The sequence below is a fragment of the Diaphorina citri genome, unplaced genomic scaffold, assembly GCF_000475195.1.
Source record: "Diaphorina citri unplaced genomic scaffold, Diaci psyllid genome assembly version 1.1 scaffold487, whole genome shotgun sequence".
Taxonomy (NCBI): Eukaryota; Metazoa; Arthropoda; class Insecta; order Hemiptera; family Psyllidae; genus Diaphorina; species Diaphorina citri.
This window is the reverse complement of record NW_007377922.1, coordinates 86,984-106,720: the sequence shown is the minus strand read 5'-3', so window position 1 is coordinate 106,720 and position 19,737 is coordinate 86,984. Positions and strand designations below refer to the sequence as shown.

At 37.0% G+C, this 19,737-nt stretch overlaps 1 protein-coding gene across 1 annotated transcript in view; it reads left to right on the top strand.

Moving 5' to 3' along the window:
* The window catches only part of LOC113467488 (5-hydroxytryptamine receptor-like), a 36,492-nt gene extending 16,991 nt beyond the window's left edge, over positions 1-19,501 (top strand). Inside the window, exon 4 of the mRNA XM_026823697.1 lies at positions 19,226-19,501. Coding sequence (XP_026679498.1) covers positions 19,226-19,473 — 248 coding nt within the window. The 3' untranslated portion in view covers positions 19,474-19,501. The remainder of the gene's footprint in view (positions 1-19,225) is intronic.
* Positions 19,502-19,737: the final 236 nt, after the last annotated feature.

Here is a 19,737-nt window from a genome sequence, read left to right as displayed (position 1 = left end):
TTTTGTTCGAACTTGACATTTGATAAAATGTTTTACTTTTAAAATAAATTGAAAATGGAAATGCCAAAAGAGTTCTTTTTTTTTTACTTTTTGTGATTAAACTTAGGATTGGACTTCGGAAAATGTGAATTGAAACTTCTAATGTCCTTTTTATTAGGAACTTCTTCGGACGGCCAAATGATAGGAACAAACAACAACAAAAGAACTTTGGCTTTCGGTACAATTTGTTGAAATCTTACAGTTCCCTTTTGAAATTCAAATGTAGACCCAAAAGGGACATATTTTGCTGAGAGATTTCTTTTAGTTTGTGATGTTTATCATTTATCCGGATATCAGATATACATACTTCGATAGGGCGATACTATTTGAAGAAATGCACTGTAGTTGAAATCTTACAGTTCCCTTTTGAAATTCAAATGTAGACCCAAAAGGGACATATTTTGCTGAGAGATTTCTTTTAGTTTGTGATGTTCATCATTTATCCGGATATCAGATATACATACTTGGATAGGGCGATGCTATTTGAAGAAATGCACTGTACAAAATGCACAAGAGCTAGGTAACTAGGTACAATGTAATTCCTAATTTTATTCATTGTTCATTTTTACGAGTTACAGTCGAATTCGTTTTTTGCTGAGAATATATTATTAGGAAAGAAATACATAGGTAGGTAGGTAGGTAAAGGGACAAAAATAGAAATGCACCTATTTTTTAATTCAGTCCATTGAAGAGAAAGGGTCAATAAATGAGAGGTACATTCACCACTATTCACTATTGAATTGACCCATCTTGGAAGCCCAGCACTACGGAAATCTCATACCTAATGGCTGGGTCCTCAAATGGGTTTACTCCATTTAAGTTAAACTCTTGGAGAAAGCCATGTGATTGGTTGATTTTAAACAATTCCAAAAATTCAGCCAAGTAGATTGCTCAATCCGAAATTTAAAACTTAATAAATATAAACCGAGTTGAACTCTTTTGTATGAACGCCTGGTATCCAGTCAAGTATGCAATGTGCTTATCAACAATTTTCATAACTAACATGGGTATTATTGGACCGCACCCACAATTTAGTGTAGACTGTAGATATTATTATAATGTAGGTAAGTATAGGTACTTGTTGGAATTTGAGTTTCGTTTATGTTTTTAGTTTGATAACTACAAGTTCGGCCATGCCTTTTCCACAAGTTTGGCCATGCCTCGGGATGAACTTAACTAGCGGGATTCCGGAGCGAAGCGACGGAATTCAGCTAGTAAATTATATAAACCGAGTTGAACTCTTTTGTATGAACGCCTGGTATCCAGTCAAGTATGCAATGTGCTTATCAACAATTTTCATAACTTACATGGGTATTATTGGACCGCACCCACAATTTAGTGTAGACTGTAGATATTATTATAATGTAGGTAAGTATAGGTACTTGTTGGAAAATATGTATTACGCGCCTACCTTGCTAACAATAGGAAAGGTACCGTGTGTTAATTGCTTATTAAAGGTACACAATCAATTGCTGCAACAGAATACCTACCATAGAAAGGGTACGATATTATTTATCACGAAATCTGCACAAACATCATCAATGAAATATGATTGGTAATGACAGGGGGAGAAAGAGAGAGAAAAAGAGACGGAGAGAGAGGTATAAATAGGAGGAAAAGGAGAAAGAGGGAGACAGAGATATCAGGAGTGAGGGAGAGCTAATGGCTAAAGTTCAAGTCAAAACATTTGGAGAACAAATGAATTTATGATGAACGTATTTTTCGAAGATAAATGATCTGTGATATACAGGGTGTTACTGAAAAGAGAGGGTGTTATTTCTCTCCCTCTCTCTCCTTCTCCCTATTATTGCCAATCATTTTGTGAACGTATTTTTCGAAGATAAATGATCTGTGATATACAGGGTGTTACTGAAAAGAGAGGGTGTTATTTGCACTGTAGTACCGGAGTGAACTTTACAAGTCTTGGTCTGTGTAAAATAAAATTGTGACGTGTTCTGTGTAAAATGAAATGTACAACATGAGATACATGCTGAAATATTCAAATAATAATAACTGTTGACATCTGAAAGGGCAAACTGATGGTAGAGAACACGGCAGGCCTGAAGGAGAAGAGGATGGCGTATTCAAATAATAATAACTGTTGACATCTGAAAGGGCAAACTGATGGTAGAGAACACGGCAGGCCTGAAGGAGAAGAGGATGGCGCAGTTTTCAGTACGTATAAAGAAGTATTATTTTTTCCCCAAGGTTCCCTCAGAAGTATGGAGTAAATATACTTCAAGTACACAAGGTCACCCGTGCAGATACCAGCACGAGTCAACATTTCTTAACTTCAGTGCTCGAGAACCAGTTCCACCGTTGCCATATAATAAATTATAATTGAAAATTGAAACGCTTCAAAACGACAAGGGAGAAGAAAATTTAATTTAAATTTGAAACTCAAATGTCAAGTAGTTATGTCAAAATCATTTTTATATTTTTCTGTCTTCATCCTGTAAATCTGCTGGAATGGCACCCATCCATTTATTGTCTCTCGAACTCGAAACTTTTCAGAGACAATTTTCCCTCATGTAATAAATTATAATTGAAAATTGAAACGCTTCAAAACGACAAGGGAGAAGAAAATTTAATTTAAATTTGAAACTCAAATGTCAAGTAGACATTAGGAAGAACTAGAGAGTTCTCTTTTACATATTATTATCTGGATCTGTATAAAAAGGTCAAAGAGCTTCTATTTCTACTTTCGTTTAGACGGGTAAAGGCATAATAGGAGGCACTTGAATTATCGTGGCATAACTGAAACAAAATGAGATGGGAAATTTCTACTTTCGTTTAGACGGGTAAAGGCATAATAGGAGGCACTTGAAGTATCGTGGCATAACTGAAACAAAATGAGATGGGAAAGTAGGTAAGTTTGAATAAAAACAAGACAATGTTTCATTCTTTTGTTCATATCCCTAGAGAGTCATTTAACATGATGTCCCTTTTACATAACGTTTATTCTAGAGCACCTACTAAGCCCCATGTTAACATTATTATTAGCCGGTAAGTACCTATTTGAGCTGTTGCAGAGATGTTTCATTCTTTTGTTCATATCCCTAGAGAGTCATTTAACATGATGTCCCTTTTACATAACGTTTATTCTAGAGCACCTACTAAGCTTAAGTAAGTTTGAATAAAAACAAGACAATGTTTCATTCTTTTGTTCATATCCCTAGAGAGTCATTTAACATGATGTCCCTTTTACATAAGGTTTTTTCTAGAGCCCTACTAAGCCCGATGTTAACATTATTATTAGCCGGTAAGTACCTACTTGAGCTGTTGCAGAAGGTACTTACATTATTTTCTTTTTGAATAAGAGACTATAAGAGTCCGAGTTTTAGAAAAGAAATACCTACTATCACTAACCACTACCACGGTACGAGTATACCTATCTCATATTTTGATGTGGCGAAGGGAAGCACTACCTCATTAACCTGTGATGTCTTTTCATAATATTGACTTTGGAATTGTCAGACTTCAGGTCAAATTTCCCTTGAAGTGGAGGGGTTTTCAGTCAATAGCTCTGTGTCACACCAAGTTCAATCAGCAACCATTCTACTATAAAAATTGTAGGTAATGCTAGGTGCTGTACAAACGACAAGAATACGAAGTTCGGGCAGCCCAGCCAATGAAACAATTGATGAATGTTGATGGTGGTCAGTATTTTGACGTTTCAACTGTAAGTAGGTACGTAGTATATTTCCCTTGAAGTGGAGGGGTTTTCAGTCAATAGCTCTGTGTCACACCAAGTTCAATCAGCAACCATTCTACTATAAAAATTGTAATGCTAGGTGGTGTACAAACGACAAGAATACGAAGTTCGGGCAGCCCAGCCAATGAAACAATTGATGCATGTTGATGGTGGTCAGTATTTTGACGTTTCAACTGTAAGTAGGCATTCTACTATAAAAATTGTAATGCTAGGTGGTGTACAAACGACAAGAATACGAAGTTCGGGCAGCCCAGCCAATGAAACAATTGATGAATGTTGATGGTGGTCAGTACTTTGACGTTTCAACTGTAAGTAGGTACGTACTAATAGGTATCCCGCACAATGGGAAATTTCACGAATTGAAACTCCAAGCTCTGACCACTAAGGGTGGTCCGTGGTCACAAAACGTTCAAAATTTCTGTTCGCTCCAATAAATCATCACTCCCCGGACATTTTCAAATCAGACACAAATCAGGACAACCCCAAGAGACAAAGGCAAAAGACAGATGTAGTGCAAATATTTCGGTTTTCCTTTCTGACAGCTTGCGGTTGACTCTTGACCCATTTTTCCTTTCCTCTTTGGAAAATTCAAAATTTTCACAAAACGTTCTGGGTTTTCTCTCCTATCTTATTGAGATGGAGTTAACCCTTGTGTCCGGTCTGCTTCAAAATATTCATTGTCTCTACGTTTCGCTTCCTGTCCTCTTTTCCCCTCTCTTCCTTTCCCCTTCCTCCTCTCTCCCTGTTCTCGCATTTTGTTTCTCCTTTTGCTTTGTTTTATTTTCTGCGTTATCGTGTCTGTCACTTTTTTGTCTCTCCATTTTGGCATTTTGTGTCCGAGTCTTTGTTTGTATGCACACAAATCACACTCATGCTGTCCGTCATTTGTACTAGAATTGTACGCAAAACACTGACCTAGATTAAGAACTCGTTTCCGTGATGAATTCTACTTGAAAAGGTTAGCTCGGCTGGGATTGAACCCACGCCCTCCTGTTTACCAGGCGAACGCCTTGACCACTACACCACCGAGGCAGGTATAATGGTGAACAAAGTCATAAGACCCTATAGCCTATACCATGGTTGTTTTGTAATATTGAAGAGGCGGATTTTAATCCTGAAGGGATAATGTTCGTTCTCGGAACGGCTGGCTTTCTTGTATGACATCTTGCTAAATATCAGATCCTATCCTGTCTTTCTTCTCTCTTCGATTTCGGGACGATAAAACCTTAGCAGTTGCAGTTTCCTCTAACAAACCTCTCAGAAAAAGTACCTCTACCTAATAGGTACAGTACTATTGCGTTGCCTTCCAGTTAGATTGGAATGTTCAGCCGCGGGTTCGATTCCCGCCCGGGGCGGATTTTATCCTGAAGGGATAATGTTCGTTCTCGGAACGGCTGGCTTTCTTGTATGACATCTTGCTAAATATCAGATTCTATCCTGTCTTCCTTCTCTCTTCAATTTCGGAACGATAAAACCTTAGCAGTTGCAGTTTCCTCTAACAAACCTCTCAAAAAAACTACCTCTACCTAATAGGTACAGTATTATTGCGTTGCGTTCCTTTGGATCGAATTGTATTAGACTTCATATTTTTGACACCAAGGTTCGTTTCGGGTTAAGATTTCCCACACCTTTTGGTTGTGGCTTTGAATCTCTTCTCATGGAAAATATCAAATAACTTAAATCTTCCTCGATACGAGGACTTGAAAAAACGTGGACATTTTTGAAGCTCAATTGATCTCTTTCAGTGAGCTACAATGAAAGTACTTCACCAAAGGTATTGGAGATGTTTCGCAAAACCAAGAGTAACTTTCCAACAAAGTTTGAAAATATGAGCATGTAGGTAGATAGGTAGGAAAATATATACCTAACACTAAGGAGTAAGGATGAAGTCTCATGTTTAGATTGCCTGAGATGGGATTCGAACCCAATCAATTTAAAATCGAGAGATACAAAATTTCCAACTCCGCACGTGATTTTAACTTTATTTTTTACTGTGGATATTATTTTTTCGTCTTTTATGGAATAGAACCTATCTAAATTTAATTTAAAGTGTTCAAACATAATTTTCTTTCGAGAAAAAAAGGTTTGCTATTGCAAGTTTATTGAAAACCCCTTGCGAGATAAAGCGAAGGTCACACGGGTTACCTACTTCTCTGGGAAACAATAGCAAAAAAAAATAATAAGATAAGGTACCTTGATACCTTTTTTTAGTCACTTCTGTGACTCAAATTTTATCCCTTCATAACACAGTGAGGGCCTGGCTGAGGCACATCTAAAGTTCTGTTTAAACATAGTCGACGCCGTCAATCGACGAGGTGAAGAGGTGAATCTATGTTGTCGAGGGAGTGTACGGTTTCAGTCGACGTCGATCGACGGCGTCGAATATCTATAAGTATAAGTGGACAGAGCTTTAGGGATCATTTAGATCTAGATTCAAGAATAGGTACCTAATATTTATGACTTGACTCGAACCACCAACCTCCAAAGTAGACCTCGCATACCATCACACCACTGAAGTTGCTTTCATACCGGCATGCGACATGTACAAAGAATCACTAGAAAATCACTGGTAAAACACAGATTTAGGCGCGCCTGCCTTGTCGGATTTTATCCTGAAGGGATAATGTTCGTTCTCGGAACGGCTGCCTTTCTTGTATGACATCTTGCTAAATATCAGATCCTATCCTGTGTTTCCTCTCTCTTCGATTCCGGGACGATAAAACCTTAGCAGTTGCAGTTTCTTCTAACAAACCTCTCAAAAAAAGTACCTCTACCTAATAGGTACAGTATTATTGCGTTTCGTTCCATTTGGATCGAATTGTATTAGACTTCACATTTTTGACACCAAGGTTCGTTTCGGGTTAAGATTTCCCATACCTTTTGGTTGTGGCTTTGAATCTCTTCTCATGGAAAATATCAAATAACTTAAATCTTCCTCGATGCGAGGACTTGAAAAAACGTGGACATTTTTGAAGCTCAATTGATCTCTTTCAGTGAGCTACAAGGAAAGTACTTCACCAAAGGTATTGGAGAATAGACAGTAAAAAGCCTTGTAAGCACTAAGTCGCGGGTTCGATTCCCGTCCGGGCGAAGTTTATCCAAAACAGATAAGGATCGTTCTCGGCTTTCTCCTATCTCCTCATTCTCTCTTCGATTGTGGGACGATAAGACCTTCTTTGTTACAGGTTCCTCCATGAAACCTCCCCTATACCTATTATAAATAGACAGTAAAAGAGACTGTGAAATACATCACAAAATAGAAACTAAAAATCTCCAAGTTCTGCGCTGGAGATAAAACAAACACAGACACGCAGTGAGCTCTAGCATGCGTGTGTTATTTATTACGAGTCTAACTTGCTGCATTTATTACTTACTTAATTAAAGTTACATTTGGAAAACAAACATCATCCAGATGAAAACTCGTAACAAATTTTCTTCTTCGGAAAAAGGGAAAAACAAAACTTTACTCAAGAATTACATAATGAAACGGAACTATAGGCGAAACAGAAGTGGGAGGGAGGATTGTGAGGAATGGAAATGAAGGGGAGAGTAAGGTAGGAGAAAAAAGAGGGAGAGACAGGAATAAAAGGGAAAAAATAGGGGTGGGAAAAGAGGGAAATAGAGAGTGTAACGAGTAAAGAGAGGGAGAGAGATGAAAAGAGAAGAGGGGTACAGAAAAAAGAAGTGGGAGAGAAAGAGAAGTATAAGAGAAACAGAGGGAGAGATAGAGAAGTATAAGGAAGAAAAGTAAAGTGAAGATTTTAGGAAGAAAAGTAAAGTGAAGACTGAGAGGAAGAAGTATGCAAAGAGGGAAATAGAGAGTGTAACGAATAAAGAGAGGGAGAGAGATGAAAAGAGAAGAGGGGTACAGAAAAAAGGAGTGGGAGAGAAAGAGAAGTATAAGAGAAACAGAGGGAGAGATAGAGAAGTACCTATAAGGAAGAAAAGTAAAGTGAAGATTTTAGGAAGAAAAGTAAAGTGAAGACTGAGAGGAAGAAGTATGCGGGCGACAGGAGGGAGAGAGGTGAGTGTAAGGAGAAAAGATGGGAAAGAGAGGTACAAGGACGAAGGGGGAATAAAAGAGGGCTAAATAAGATGAGGAGGAAAGAAAGTTAAATGTAAGAAAGAAAGAAAGAGAGAGAAAGAGAGGTACAAGGACGAAGGGGGAATAAAAGAGGGCTAAATAAGATGAGGAGGAAAGAAAGTTAAATGTAAGAAAGAAAGAGAGAAAAAGAGAGGTACAAGGACGAAGGGGGAATAAAAGAGGGCTAAATAAGATGAGGAGGAAAGAAAGTTAAATGTAAGAAAGAAAGAGAGAGCAATTCAAGGTGGATGATGGAGAAGAGAAGGGGAGAGATTGACTTTTGACATTTTCCCCAGAAAGAAGTTTCCCTGTTTCCTTCAAACAGAGGAACTGTTACAAAGAGTCAAAATGTAATAAAATATAGAATAATGTAAATTGTAAAGAGCTTTTCTGTATTTTTTCATTGAAAAGTGAAAGATTTAAAGCTCAGCTTTATTTCTTCTCACTAAAAGTGTCCAGACATCACGTGGAAAGTGTTAAAACGTCAATGGAGTTATTTTCCAACCTAAAGCAAACTAAAATATTTCGCTGTACTTGTACATTCTAAACATAATGAAGTAAAGAGTTTTATCATCACAAGCTTTGTAGGTAGGTGTTTTAAATCCTGAATAAACTTTCAAACTAACTTCCTAGGTATTTATTTTAAGTTTTCAAGTTCTACCTACCAACTAACTTCTAGCAAACTTATCTCATATTCTATCAACAAAAATTTGCATACCTACTTTCCAAAATGCACGTTTCCCCAAGAATGAGAATTATCTCCTGAAATATTATCTAGGGAAAAATTAAACGGGGAAATATATTGTGGAACTGGAACCCCAATTTTTTTAAAGTTCAGTAGTTTTTCAGATACTTTGCTAAATCAATGAGCAAACTCCTTTAGCTATGGATACTTAAAGTTCAATTCGGAAACGTGCTCTATCTACGGTTGTCATCTTTCATAGTTTCTCTTGTCATTCATAAAATGAGATTATCTCATACATATTCTATCAACAAAAATTTGCATACTTTCCAAAATGCACGTTTCCCCAAGAATGAGAATTATCTCCTGAAATATTATCTACATATTCTATCAACAAAAATTTGCATACTTTCCAAAATGCACGTTTCCCCAAGAATGAGAATTATCTCCTGAAATATTATCTAGGGAAAAACTAAACGGGGAAATATATTGTGGAACTGGAACCCCAATTTTTTCAAAGTTCAGTAGTTTTTCAGATACTTTGCTAAATCAATGAGCAAACTCCTTTAGCTTTGGATACTTAAAGTTCCATTTGGAAACGTGCTCTATCTACGGTTGTCATCTTTCATAGTTTCTCTTGTCATTCATAAAATGAGAAAGTCTTTCCTCGTGGACTTTTTTTCTGAGAACTAAAAGTCTAAAATGCACAAGAGCTAGGTAACTAGGTACAATGTAATTCCTAATTTTATTCATTGTTCATTTTTACGAGTTACAGTCGAATTCGTTTCTTTGCTGAGAATATATTATTAGGAAAGAAATACATATGTAGGTAGGTAGGTAAAGGGACAAAAATAGAAATGTACCTATTTTTAATTCAGTCCATTGAAAAGAAAGGGTCAATAAATGGGAGGTAGGTACCTAGATTCACCACTATTCACTATTGAATTGACCCATCTTGGAAGCCCAGCACTACGGAAATCTCATACCTAATGCGTGGACTTTTTTTCTGAGAACTAAAAGTCTAAAATGCACAAGAGCTAGGTAACTAGGTACAATGTAATTCCTAATTTTATTCATTGTTAATTTTTACGAGTTACAGTCGAATTCGTTTCTTTGCTGAGAATATATTATTAGGAAAGAAATACATAGGTAGGTAGGTAGGTAGGTAAAGGGACAAAAATAGAAATGTACCTATTTTTTAATTCTGTCCATTGAAAAGAAAGGGTCAATAAATGGGAGGTAGGTACCTACATTCACCACTATTCACTATTGAATTGAATTGACCCATCTTGGAAGCCCAGCACTACGGAAATCTCATACCTAATGGCCGGGTCCTCAAAATGAGTTTACTCCATTTAAGTTAAACTCTTGGAGAAAGCCATGTGATTGGTTGATTTTAAAAATTTCCAAAAATTCACCGAAGTAGATTGTTCAATCCGAAATTTAAAACTCTTTCAAAGCAATGTATTTGAGAAACGCAAGACCATAGCAGCTGGTGTTTATTAGATTTCTCGCTGTCCATGTTGCAAAATATGAGAAATGATGGTGTCTTCGTGGTCACGTAGATTGCTTATTTTGCAATTGAGACGGGGTTCTATTTAATTTCAAACCTGAGAAAACACGGGAATCTAAACAAACTTCATAAATCATTTGTTTAAAGTGTTCCAATAATCTGATGAGCTAAAGGAAAAAAATTTGTCCTACCTCGACGATGAAAATAAAGCCCTATTCCGTGACGTCTTCAGTACCCATTATGGACAAGGACGCTGACTGTTATAAATATGTATATTTTCCCTTTGTAAGTACCCATTGAACTTTTTACAAAAGGTTACTAGGTATAGGTATAAATCACAAAGTATATGGTTTTTCGCTTTCAAAGCAATGTATTTGAGAAACGCAAGACCATAGCAGCTGGTGTTTATTAGATTTCTCGCTGTCCATGTTGCAAAATATGAGAAATGATGGTGTCTTCGTGGTCACGTAGATTGCTTATTTTGCGATTGAGACGGGGTTCTATTTAATTTCAAACCTGAGAAAACACGGGAATCTAAACAAATTTTATAAAAATCATTTGTATAAAGTGTTCCAATAATCTGATGAGCTAAAGGAAAAATTTGTCCTACCTCGACGATGAAAATAAAGCCCTATTCCGTCATGTCTTCAGTAGGTACCCATTATGGACAAGGACGCTGACTGTTGTAAATATATTTTCCCTTTGTAAGTACCCATTGAACTTTTTTCAAAAGTTTAATAGGTATACCCTACATGTAATGGTGAACAAAGTCATAAGACCCTATACCATGGTTGTTTTGTAATATTGGACATGGACAGCGGATACATCTTTCCTTGTTTACTTACCCTAGTACCTTTATGTTCACATAATGGTACCACACAATATTTAGGGATTTATGTAGGTGTACAATGCCTACAAGCATAAACGAAGAGAAAATTTTCCAAACAACCTTCTAACGACGCAGATTACCAGGTAAGGAAAAAATAATAACAAGGAAAACAATTATTTGGATGGAAATGGTGTAAGTCCTCAAAGCGCGGGGCCCCCAAAAGCGCGGGGCCCGTGGCAGTCTGCCATTCTGCCTTATGGGTAATCCGGCCCTGAGCACTAATATCCACCTCATTGTTGCCAGCCTATATTTTATTAACTTCACTTACATGAAAATAAATTACCTATACCTACCTACATTTATTTATTATTGTTATTTCCAATTCCCAATCAATACCTACGATGCGAACGGAGAAGGAAATCAGACATCTCCACCAATTTGTCTGGTCTACCATATTGCATACTCAAGCAATTACACGGCATTCATACAAATTGAAACATTGTTTCAGTACGAATTTTAGAACTGGCAGTCTATAATATTATGTAGTTAGCTCGGTTGGCAGCGCGTCAGCCTTGTAAGCGCTAGGCCGCTAGTTCCATTTCCACCAAGGGCAGATTTTATTTTGAACGGAATATGTTCGTTCTCAGAACGGCTGGCTTTCTCCTATTCTGTCTTCCTTCTCTTTTTTATTTCGGAATTTTCGGGACGATAAGAGACCTTTAGCAGTTACACTTTCCTCTATCAAACTTCTTCTATTGAAAAAAAAAAAACTCATTGCACTTTGAGAAATGCTGACTTAGTATAGCATTTCGAAGATAATTTTTGTTTCAAGCTTTCAAGTATACTTAGACATACTTGTACGTATACGCAGGTACATAAGTATGTAAGTTTCTATGTTGCGTTGTTGTTCTTCTAGAAATTTTGTAATTTACTCTCGTCATTTGTTTACAAAAAATTTCGCTTACTACATATCTACATTCTACAAAACATAGTAGGTAGTTATACAGCATCTACTGACAGCACGCATCTACTGACAAATAAAAGCAATCCCAAAGTTTTACTTACCAGTAACAAGTAGGTAGGTAACAATTAGTACAAACAATACGCTTTTAATTTTCGAAAGCGATTACCGGAGAAAGCCACTACACCACCGAGGCAGGTATAATGGTGAACAAAATCACAAGACCCTATACCATGGTTGTTTTGTAATATTGGACATGGACAGCGGATACATCTTTCCTTGTTGACTTACCCTAGTACCTTTATGTTCACATAATGGTACCACACAATATTTAGGGATTTATGTAGGTGGTACGTACAAAACCTACAAGGATAAACGAAGAGAAAATTTTCCAAACAACCTTCTAACGACGCAGGTTACCAGGTAAGGAAAAAATAATAACAAGGAAAACAATTATTTGGATGGAAATATTCTAAAATAATTAGGACCAGAGATATAAGTGTTTTTGTCTGGAAAAACCCTTAGGTGGGCGAATAAATGGTACACTTACCTAATGGTTCATTATGTTCACATAATGGTACCACACAATATTTAGGGATTTATGTAGGTGGTACAATTATTGTGGTCAAATTCTCAAATTATATTGAGGATAAAATTACATACCTCGGCTGGGATTGAACCCACGCCCTCCTGTTTACCAGGCCAACGCCTTGACCACTACACCACCGAGGCAGGTATAATGGTGAACAAAATCATAAGACCCTATACCTACCATGGTTGTTTTGTAATATTGGACATGGACAGCGGATACATCTAATGGTTCATTATGTTCACATAATGGTACCACACAATATTTAGGGATTTATGTAGGTGGTACATACAAAACCTACAAGGATAAACGAAGAGAAAATTTTCCAAACAACCTTCTAACGACGCAGGTTACCAGGTAAGGAAAAAATAATAACAAGGAAAACAATTATTTGGATGGAAATAAATCCTACACGTCTTCAGGCTATTTCTTAATTTGCAAAATTTTGAATTGAAGAAAAAAACGAATCAACTAAATTTCAAATCAAAATGAAGGAAGAATAACAATATTAAAACTCATTTAATAAGAATAATAAAGCGGTTAATGGAATGAATAATTAAAATAATAAAATCTCAAGCACCGACCATTTTTTAAACGAAGTTTTTTCTACTTTTTTAATTGTTATAAGAAAAAAAAAATGAAAATAATAAAGTAAATTATTCAGTTGTTAACGTTTTTATAAACGTTTAAATATACAAATTAAATTATTTTTAGAACAAAGGTTACAATGGAAGAAAATGAGACGTTATTTTGGATTGTTACTTTTCAAGTTTACTAACTTCTAACTTTTTGTGGAATTCTGGAATTTTCACATTAGTTGGGTGCCTATTTACTTACATAAATAGGTAGTTGTGAGTTTGATTTCACTGAGAGTTCCTCAATCTACGACTTAGCAGCAAGAATTGACAAACTCTACTGAACGTATTTTTCGAAGATAAATGATCTGTGATATACAGGGTGTTACTGAAAAGAGAGGGTGTTATTTCTCTCTCTCTCTCTCTCTCTCCTTCTCCCTATTATTGCCAATCATTTTAATCCTTTTCTTAACCACAGGACTTATGATGGCAGTGTACGTATAAAGAAGTATTATTTTTTCCCCAAGGTTCCCTCAGAAGTATGGAGTAAATATACTTCAAGTACACAAGGTCACCCGTGCAAATACCATCACGAGTCAACATTTCTTAACTTCAGTGCTCGAGAACCAGTTCCACCGTTGCCATGGTTGCAATTCTTGAGAAAATATTATGTCAAAATCATTTTTATATTTTTCTGTCTTCATCCTGTAAATCTGCTGGAATGGCACCCATCCATCTATTGTCTCTCGAACTCGAAACTTTTCAGAGACAATTTTCCCTCATAATATTTCCCATAAATCACAAAGTATATGGTTTTTCGCTTTCAAAGCAATGTATTTGAGAAACGCAAGACCATAGCAGCTGGTGTTTATTAGATTTCTCCATGTTGCAAAATATGAGGAAAAGATGGTGTCTTCGTGGTCACGTAGATTGCTCATTGAGACGGGGTTCTATTTAATATCAAACCTGAGAAAACACGGGAATCTAAACAAACTTCATAAATCATTTGTATAAAGTGTTCCAATAATGTGATGAGCTAAAGGAAAAATTTGTCCTACCTCGACGATGAAAATAAAGCCCTATTCCGTCATGTCTTCAGTACCCATTATGGACAAGGACGCTGACTGTTATAAATATATGTTTTCCCTTTGTAAGTACCCATTGAACTTTTTGCAAAAGGTTACTAGGTATCTAAATCACATTGCCTACAAGGACAGTGGAAAAAAAATATCTTGTGAAACTCACGATAAGTGGGAACGGACCTTTACATTCAAGTGATCTCATTCCCTCTCTCTCTTTCTTGTGTTCCTGTTATTCCCTCCCCTTGTGTTCCTGATGTTCCCTCCCCTTGTGTTCCTGATGTTCCCTCTCTCTTGTGTTCCTGTTCCCTTTCTCTTGTTTACACCAAGGTAAACTTTTATTTATTTTCCAAATCAAACGTAAGCTTAATTTCTCCAGAGAATTTCTGGAGGAGAAGGGAACAGAATAAACAGCTTCCTCTCTTCTTCTAGTACCAGGTAAACTTTTATTTATTTTCCAAATCAAACGTAAGCTTAATTTCTCCAGAGAATTTCTGGAGGAGAAGGGAACAGAATAAACAGCTGCCTCTCTTCTTCTATTACGTCAAATGTAGGTATAATCTAGGTACCTACCTACTTCTACTTTAAAGGGAGAAGCTTACAACTTGCTTGTACGTATGTAGGATGTACATACGATTACGTACCTAGAACATTAAAAGTAATATTATTTAATATTTACCTATCTGTAATGTTCTGGAGTTTTGCAACATTGTTTTAAATGTAGGGGTACCCTAACTACATTACATAAATTTATGGTAAACGTATGTACGTCAAATGTAGGTATAATCTAGGTACCTACCTACTTCTACTTTAAACGGAGAAGCTTACAACTTGCTTGTACGTATGGAGGATGTACATACGAGTACGTACCTAGATCATTAAAAGTAATAATAGTTAATATTTACTTAGGTATCTGTAATGTTGGAGTTTTGCAACATTGTTTTAAATATAGGGGTACCCTAACTACATAACATTTATGTTAAACGTATGTTCTAGGTATCTACTACCTCAGTAGGTGTAGGTATGAACATAATTATAGGTACCTAATATATCATACGAGAAATGACCAATCAAACGCAATCAAATGTATCTAAACGGGGAAAAAAGTGGAAAAGTCATAGACACAGATTATCAATTTCACAGAAAGAATGGGAAGGGAAAGCAAATACCAAAGCATTTCGAGGCGAGAAAAAAAGGTTTGTGTTGAAATTTGAATTTATAAAAAATGGAAATATTTTTCAATTTATCAAATACCCCGCCCTTGTCTCATTTACAAATTGACACTTTTCAATTTTGTGTGACAGGCAGCAGACTTGATGAAAGTACAAGGGGGAGCGGCCATTACCAGAGAGGATAAATGTGGGCAGTTTAGGTAGGTAGGTAGGTATCTACCTAGGTACCCAATTAAAATCGAAAGAGAAATGAATATTTACCAATCAAACGCAATCAAATGTATCTAAACGGGGAAAAAAGTGGAAAAGTCATAGACACAGATTATCAATTTCACAGAAAGAATGGGGGAAGGGAAAGCAAATACCAAAGCATTTCGAGGCGAGAAAAAAAGGTTTGTGTTGAAATTTGAATATATAAAAAATGGAAATATTTTTCAATTTATCAAATACCCCGCCCTCGTCTCATTTACAAATTGACACTTTTCAATTTGGTGTGACAGGCAGCAGACTTGATGAAAGTACAAGGGGGAGCGGTCATTACCAGAGAGGATAAATGTGAGGAAATATAATGCGGGCTTTGAAAAGGTCACTACGTTTGACATTGCTAATAATATTTCAAAAGCATATTGGATATTTGTTATTTTTTTAGGTCATTATAAATATTTTGTTTGTGAAATAAATTTTGACATTGCTAATAATATTTCAAAAGCATATTGGATATTTGTTATTTTTTTAGGTGATTATAAATATTTTGTTTGTGAAATAAATAATGGATTTAATAATATGGATGGTAACGATGAAAGCCAAAACGAATATCATTATCACCCAGGGGCGTGGGAATGAAATTTAGGACCGCATAAATTTTAGTGATGTTCTAAAGCCGAAATTAAACGCGAATTGTGGCCGAGGGGCAAATAGTGAATGTTGTGATACCTCTGGCATGGTATCATATCAGACCAATTCACCAATCTGTCATGTTCGGTATTTATTCTGCTGGGATCATGGGACTGATAACTACTGACAAGCCCTTTTCTACTCCCTCCTTGCTAGGCCCGTAAAGGTGTGTCCACACATAGTCTACAACGCGGTCAGGTGAAATAAAACTCCTGCTGGACTAAATGAAAAGCCCGATGACATTAAAATGAAATTTGAGATTAAGTTTTTTTTTTCGAGTAAAAAAAACTCTGGGGAAACCCCCGGGTTTTTCGAAATGCATAAAACACTAATCCTCTTTTCCTCCGAGAGGAAAAAATATCCGATGCTGAATGCTGACAGTGACAGTGAAGTACGTAGGTATCACTACAGGAATGTCTCAAATAAGTAAAATTACTGACTCATTGAAATGAAAACTATAATGTGAGTAGGTAGGTAGTCAGCTCAGAGCTTACATTAAATCAGTACCCCAAGAAATAGAGCTACGTACATATGATCATAACTTTTAGGTATGTACCGCAACTAACTGCAGTTTTTCCTCCGAGAGGAAAAAATATCCGATGCTGAATGCTGACAGTGAAGTACGTAGGTATCACTACAGGAATGTCTCAAATAAGTAAAATTACTGACTCATTGAAATGAAAAGTATAATGTGAGTAGGTAGTCAGTTTGTTCAGAGCTTACATTAATCAGTACCCAAAGAAATAGAGCTACGTACATATGATCATAACTTTTAGGTGTGTACCGCAACTAACTGCAGTTTAGGTTCAGACCGCCCGGAAGAGAATTCGGCGCCGCATAAATGCCGCCGCTCAGATCACCGGCGCCCCGAGGATGCCGGGCACTGGCGGTGTAGTGGCAGGTGAGTGTTAGGCCACTCACTATCAGGTGTACCTGTCAGGTCTACCTAATAGTGAGTGTTAAAGTATAACCTATTAGGTAAGTATTGTTTATCAGAAAACCCCACACGACAACAAGAACTTTGTGATGAGTATTTAGAATAGTATTATCTTTTTTATTCTACGAAATTTTTCTTGTTCTTTTCCTTTCTTGTTCTTGTTCTTCTTCTCTTCTTCTTCTTCTTGTTTCTTCTTCTTCTTCTTCTTCTTCTTCTTCCTCGTCGTCGTCAGCTATGTATGTACCTACCTACCTACCTGTGTATTTGTATAGTAAACTTTTATTTATTTTCCAAATCAAACGTAAGCTTAATTTCTCCAGAGAATTTCTGGAGGAGAAGGGAACAGAATAAACAGCTTCTTCTCTTCTTCTAGATTTGTGCTCCAGTACTGTATTACTTGTAGTAAATATGCGGAAAAGGCAAATATTTGAGGTTGGTTTCAGATGTTTAAGGTTGCTTTCAAAAAACATTGGGATTTCAGGTGGAAGGTTGGTACCTACGAGATATGAGCCTAGTTAATGATAACAGACATTCAAAAAAAAATTCTACAAGGAAGTTAAATGCATCCTTGACTACAGGGCTGTATCCAGGATTTTGTCCAGGGGGAGCGGATGCTCCAAATTTTCGGAGTCTGGCTTGTAAACGAGAAAAATGAAGCTCGAAGGGGGGGGGCGCGGACCCGTCTAAATACGGCCCTGTTTGACTATTCTAAGCTCTTTTTGATTTCGGGACGATAAGACCTAAAAAGAAAAAAAAACTGATAATATAAGCCAGTGTAAAAAAGGACTTTTCCTCCTTGTTCCAGGTACTGGGCTGTCACCAACATCGACTACATTCACCAGCGCACCGCCAAACGGATCGGGCTCATGATTTTCATCATCTGGTGTGTCAGCTTCCTCGTATGCATCGCGCCCCTTCTCGGCTGGAAAGATGCAGGCTGGGAGTCTCGCGTGCGAGACGAGAGAACGTGTCTTGTCTCGCAAGACATTGGGTATCAGATCTTCGCAACGGCATCGAGTTTCTATTTGCCGCTCTTGGTGATTCTCATTCTGTATTGGCGGATATTTCAGACCGCCCGGAAGAGAATTCGGCGCCGCATAAATGCCGCCGCTCAGATCACCGGCGCCCCGAGGATGCCGGGCACTGGCGGTGTGGTGGCAGGTGAGTGTTATTATCTGAAAACCCCACACGACAACAAGAACTTTGTGATGAGTATTTAGATTTAGAATAATATTATCTTGTTTATCCTACGAAATTTTTCTTTCTTCTTGTTCTTCTTTTCCTTTCTTGTTCTTGTTCTTTCTTCTCTCCTTCTTGTTTTTTCTTCTTCTTCTTGTTTTTTCTTCTTCTTCTTCTTCTTCTTCTTCTTCCTCGTCATCGTCATCGTCAGCTATGTACCTGCCTACCTACCTACCTGTGTATTTGTGGATGAGTATTTAGATTTAGAATAATATTATCTTGTTTATCCTACGAAATTTTTCTTTCTTCTTGTTCTTCTTTTCCTTTCTTGTTCTTCTTCTTTCTTCTCTTCTTCTTGTTTTTTCTTCTTCTTCTTCTTCTTCTTCTTCTTCTTCTTCTTCTTCTTCTTCTTCTATAAAAAAAGAACTAAACTGAATTTATTTTCAATATTTTAAATGCACCATGAAAATTTTACATAATTATTCTGAGATGAAGAAGGTTAGTAGATAAAGAATAGGTACCTTCTGATTTCTTTTCGCTGGTCAATAAGACAATAGTTTTTAATTTCTAGAATACACAATAATTGTCTCACTAAAAAATTTAATCTATTGTCGAAAATTGGATTTCAGATTTGTTTAATCTCTTTTTCAGCGGAAAGGGCGGTAACTTGATTTTTCAATTTTCTATGACTTCTCTGGAATACACTGACATTCCTGTGTACCAGACATTTAAAGTTAATAAATTAGGATTTCCATGTACCTACATAGGTAGGTAAGTAGCTATGTACGTAAGATAGAACTAGAACAGAAGTTAACATAAAAAAAACTTGGTAGGTACGGGTAAAAAAGTGTACATTCAACTTGTGCGAGGTGATGTTTAATATAGTTTTTGATTTTTTTCCAGGAATTCTGCACGAACTGCACCAGTAATTCCTTGCTTTCTGTTATTATTATTATTATTAATTTATTTATTTCCAGGAAACGTATTCGTGATTGCGGCTATCCTGCTGGAGCGAAACCTCCAGAACGTGGCCAATTACCTCATCTTATCGTTGGCCGTGGCAGATCTGTTGGTCGCCTGTCTGGTGATGCCTCTGGGGGCGGTCTACGAAGTCAGCAGACAGTGGACCCTGGGCCCTGAACTGTGTGATATGTGGACTTCCAGCGATGTACTCTGCTGTACAGCGTCTATACTGCATCTTGTGGCAATCGCTTTGGACAGGTAAGTCAAGGAGTCAAGCACTAACAGGGCCGGATTAGCCCCCCGCGGGGCCCGGGGCAGTTTCAAAGGCGCGGGGCCCGGACTTCCAGCGATGTACTCTGCTGTACAGCGTCTATACTGCATCTTGTGGCAATCGCTTTGGACAGGTAAGTCAAGGAGTCAAGCACAAATCTCCACCTCATTGTTGCCAGCCTATATTTATCATTGCCTATATTTATTAACTTCACTTACATGAAAATAAATTATGTGGACTTCCAGCGATGTACTC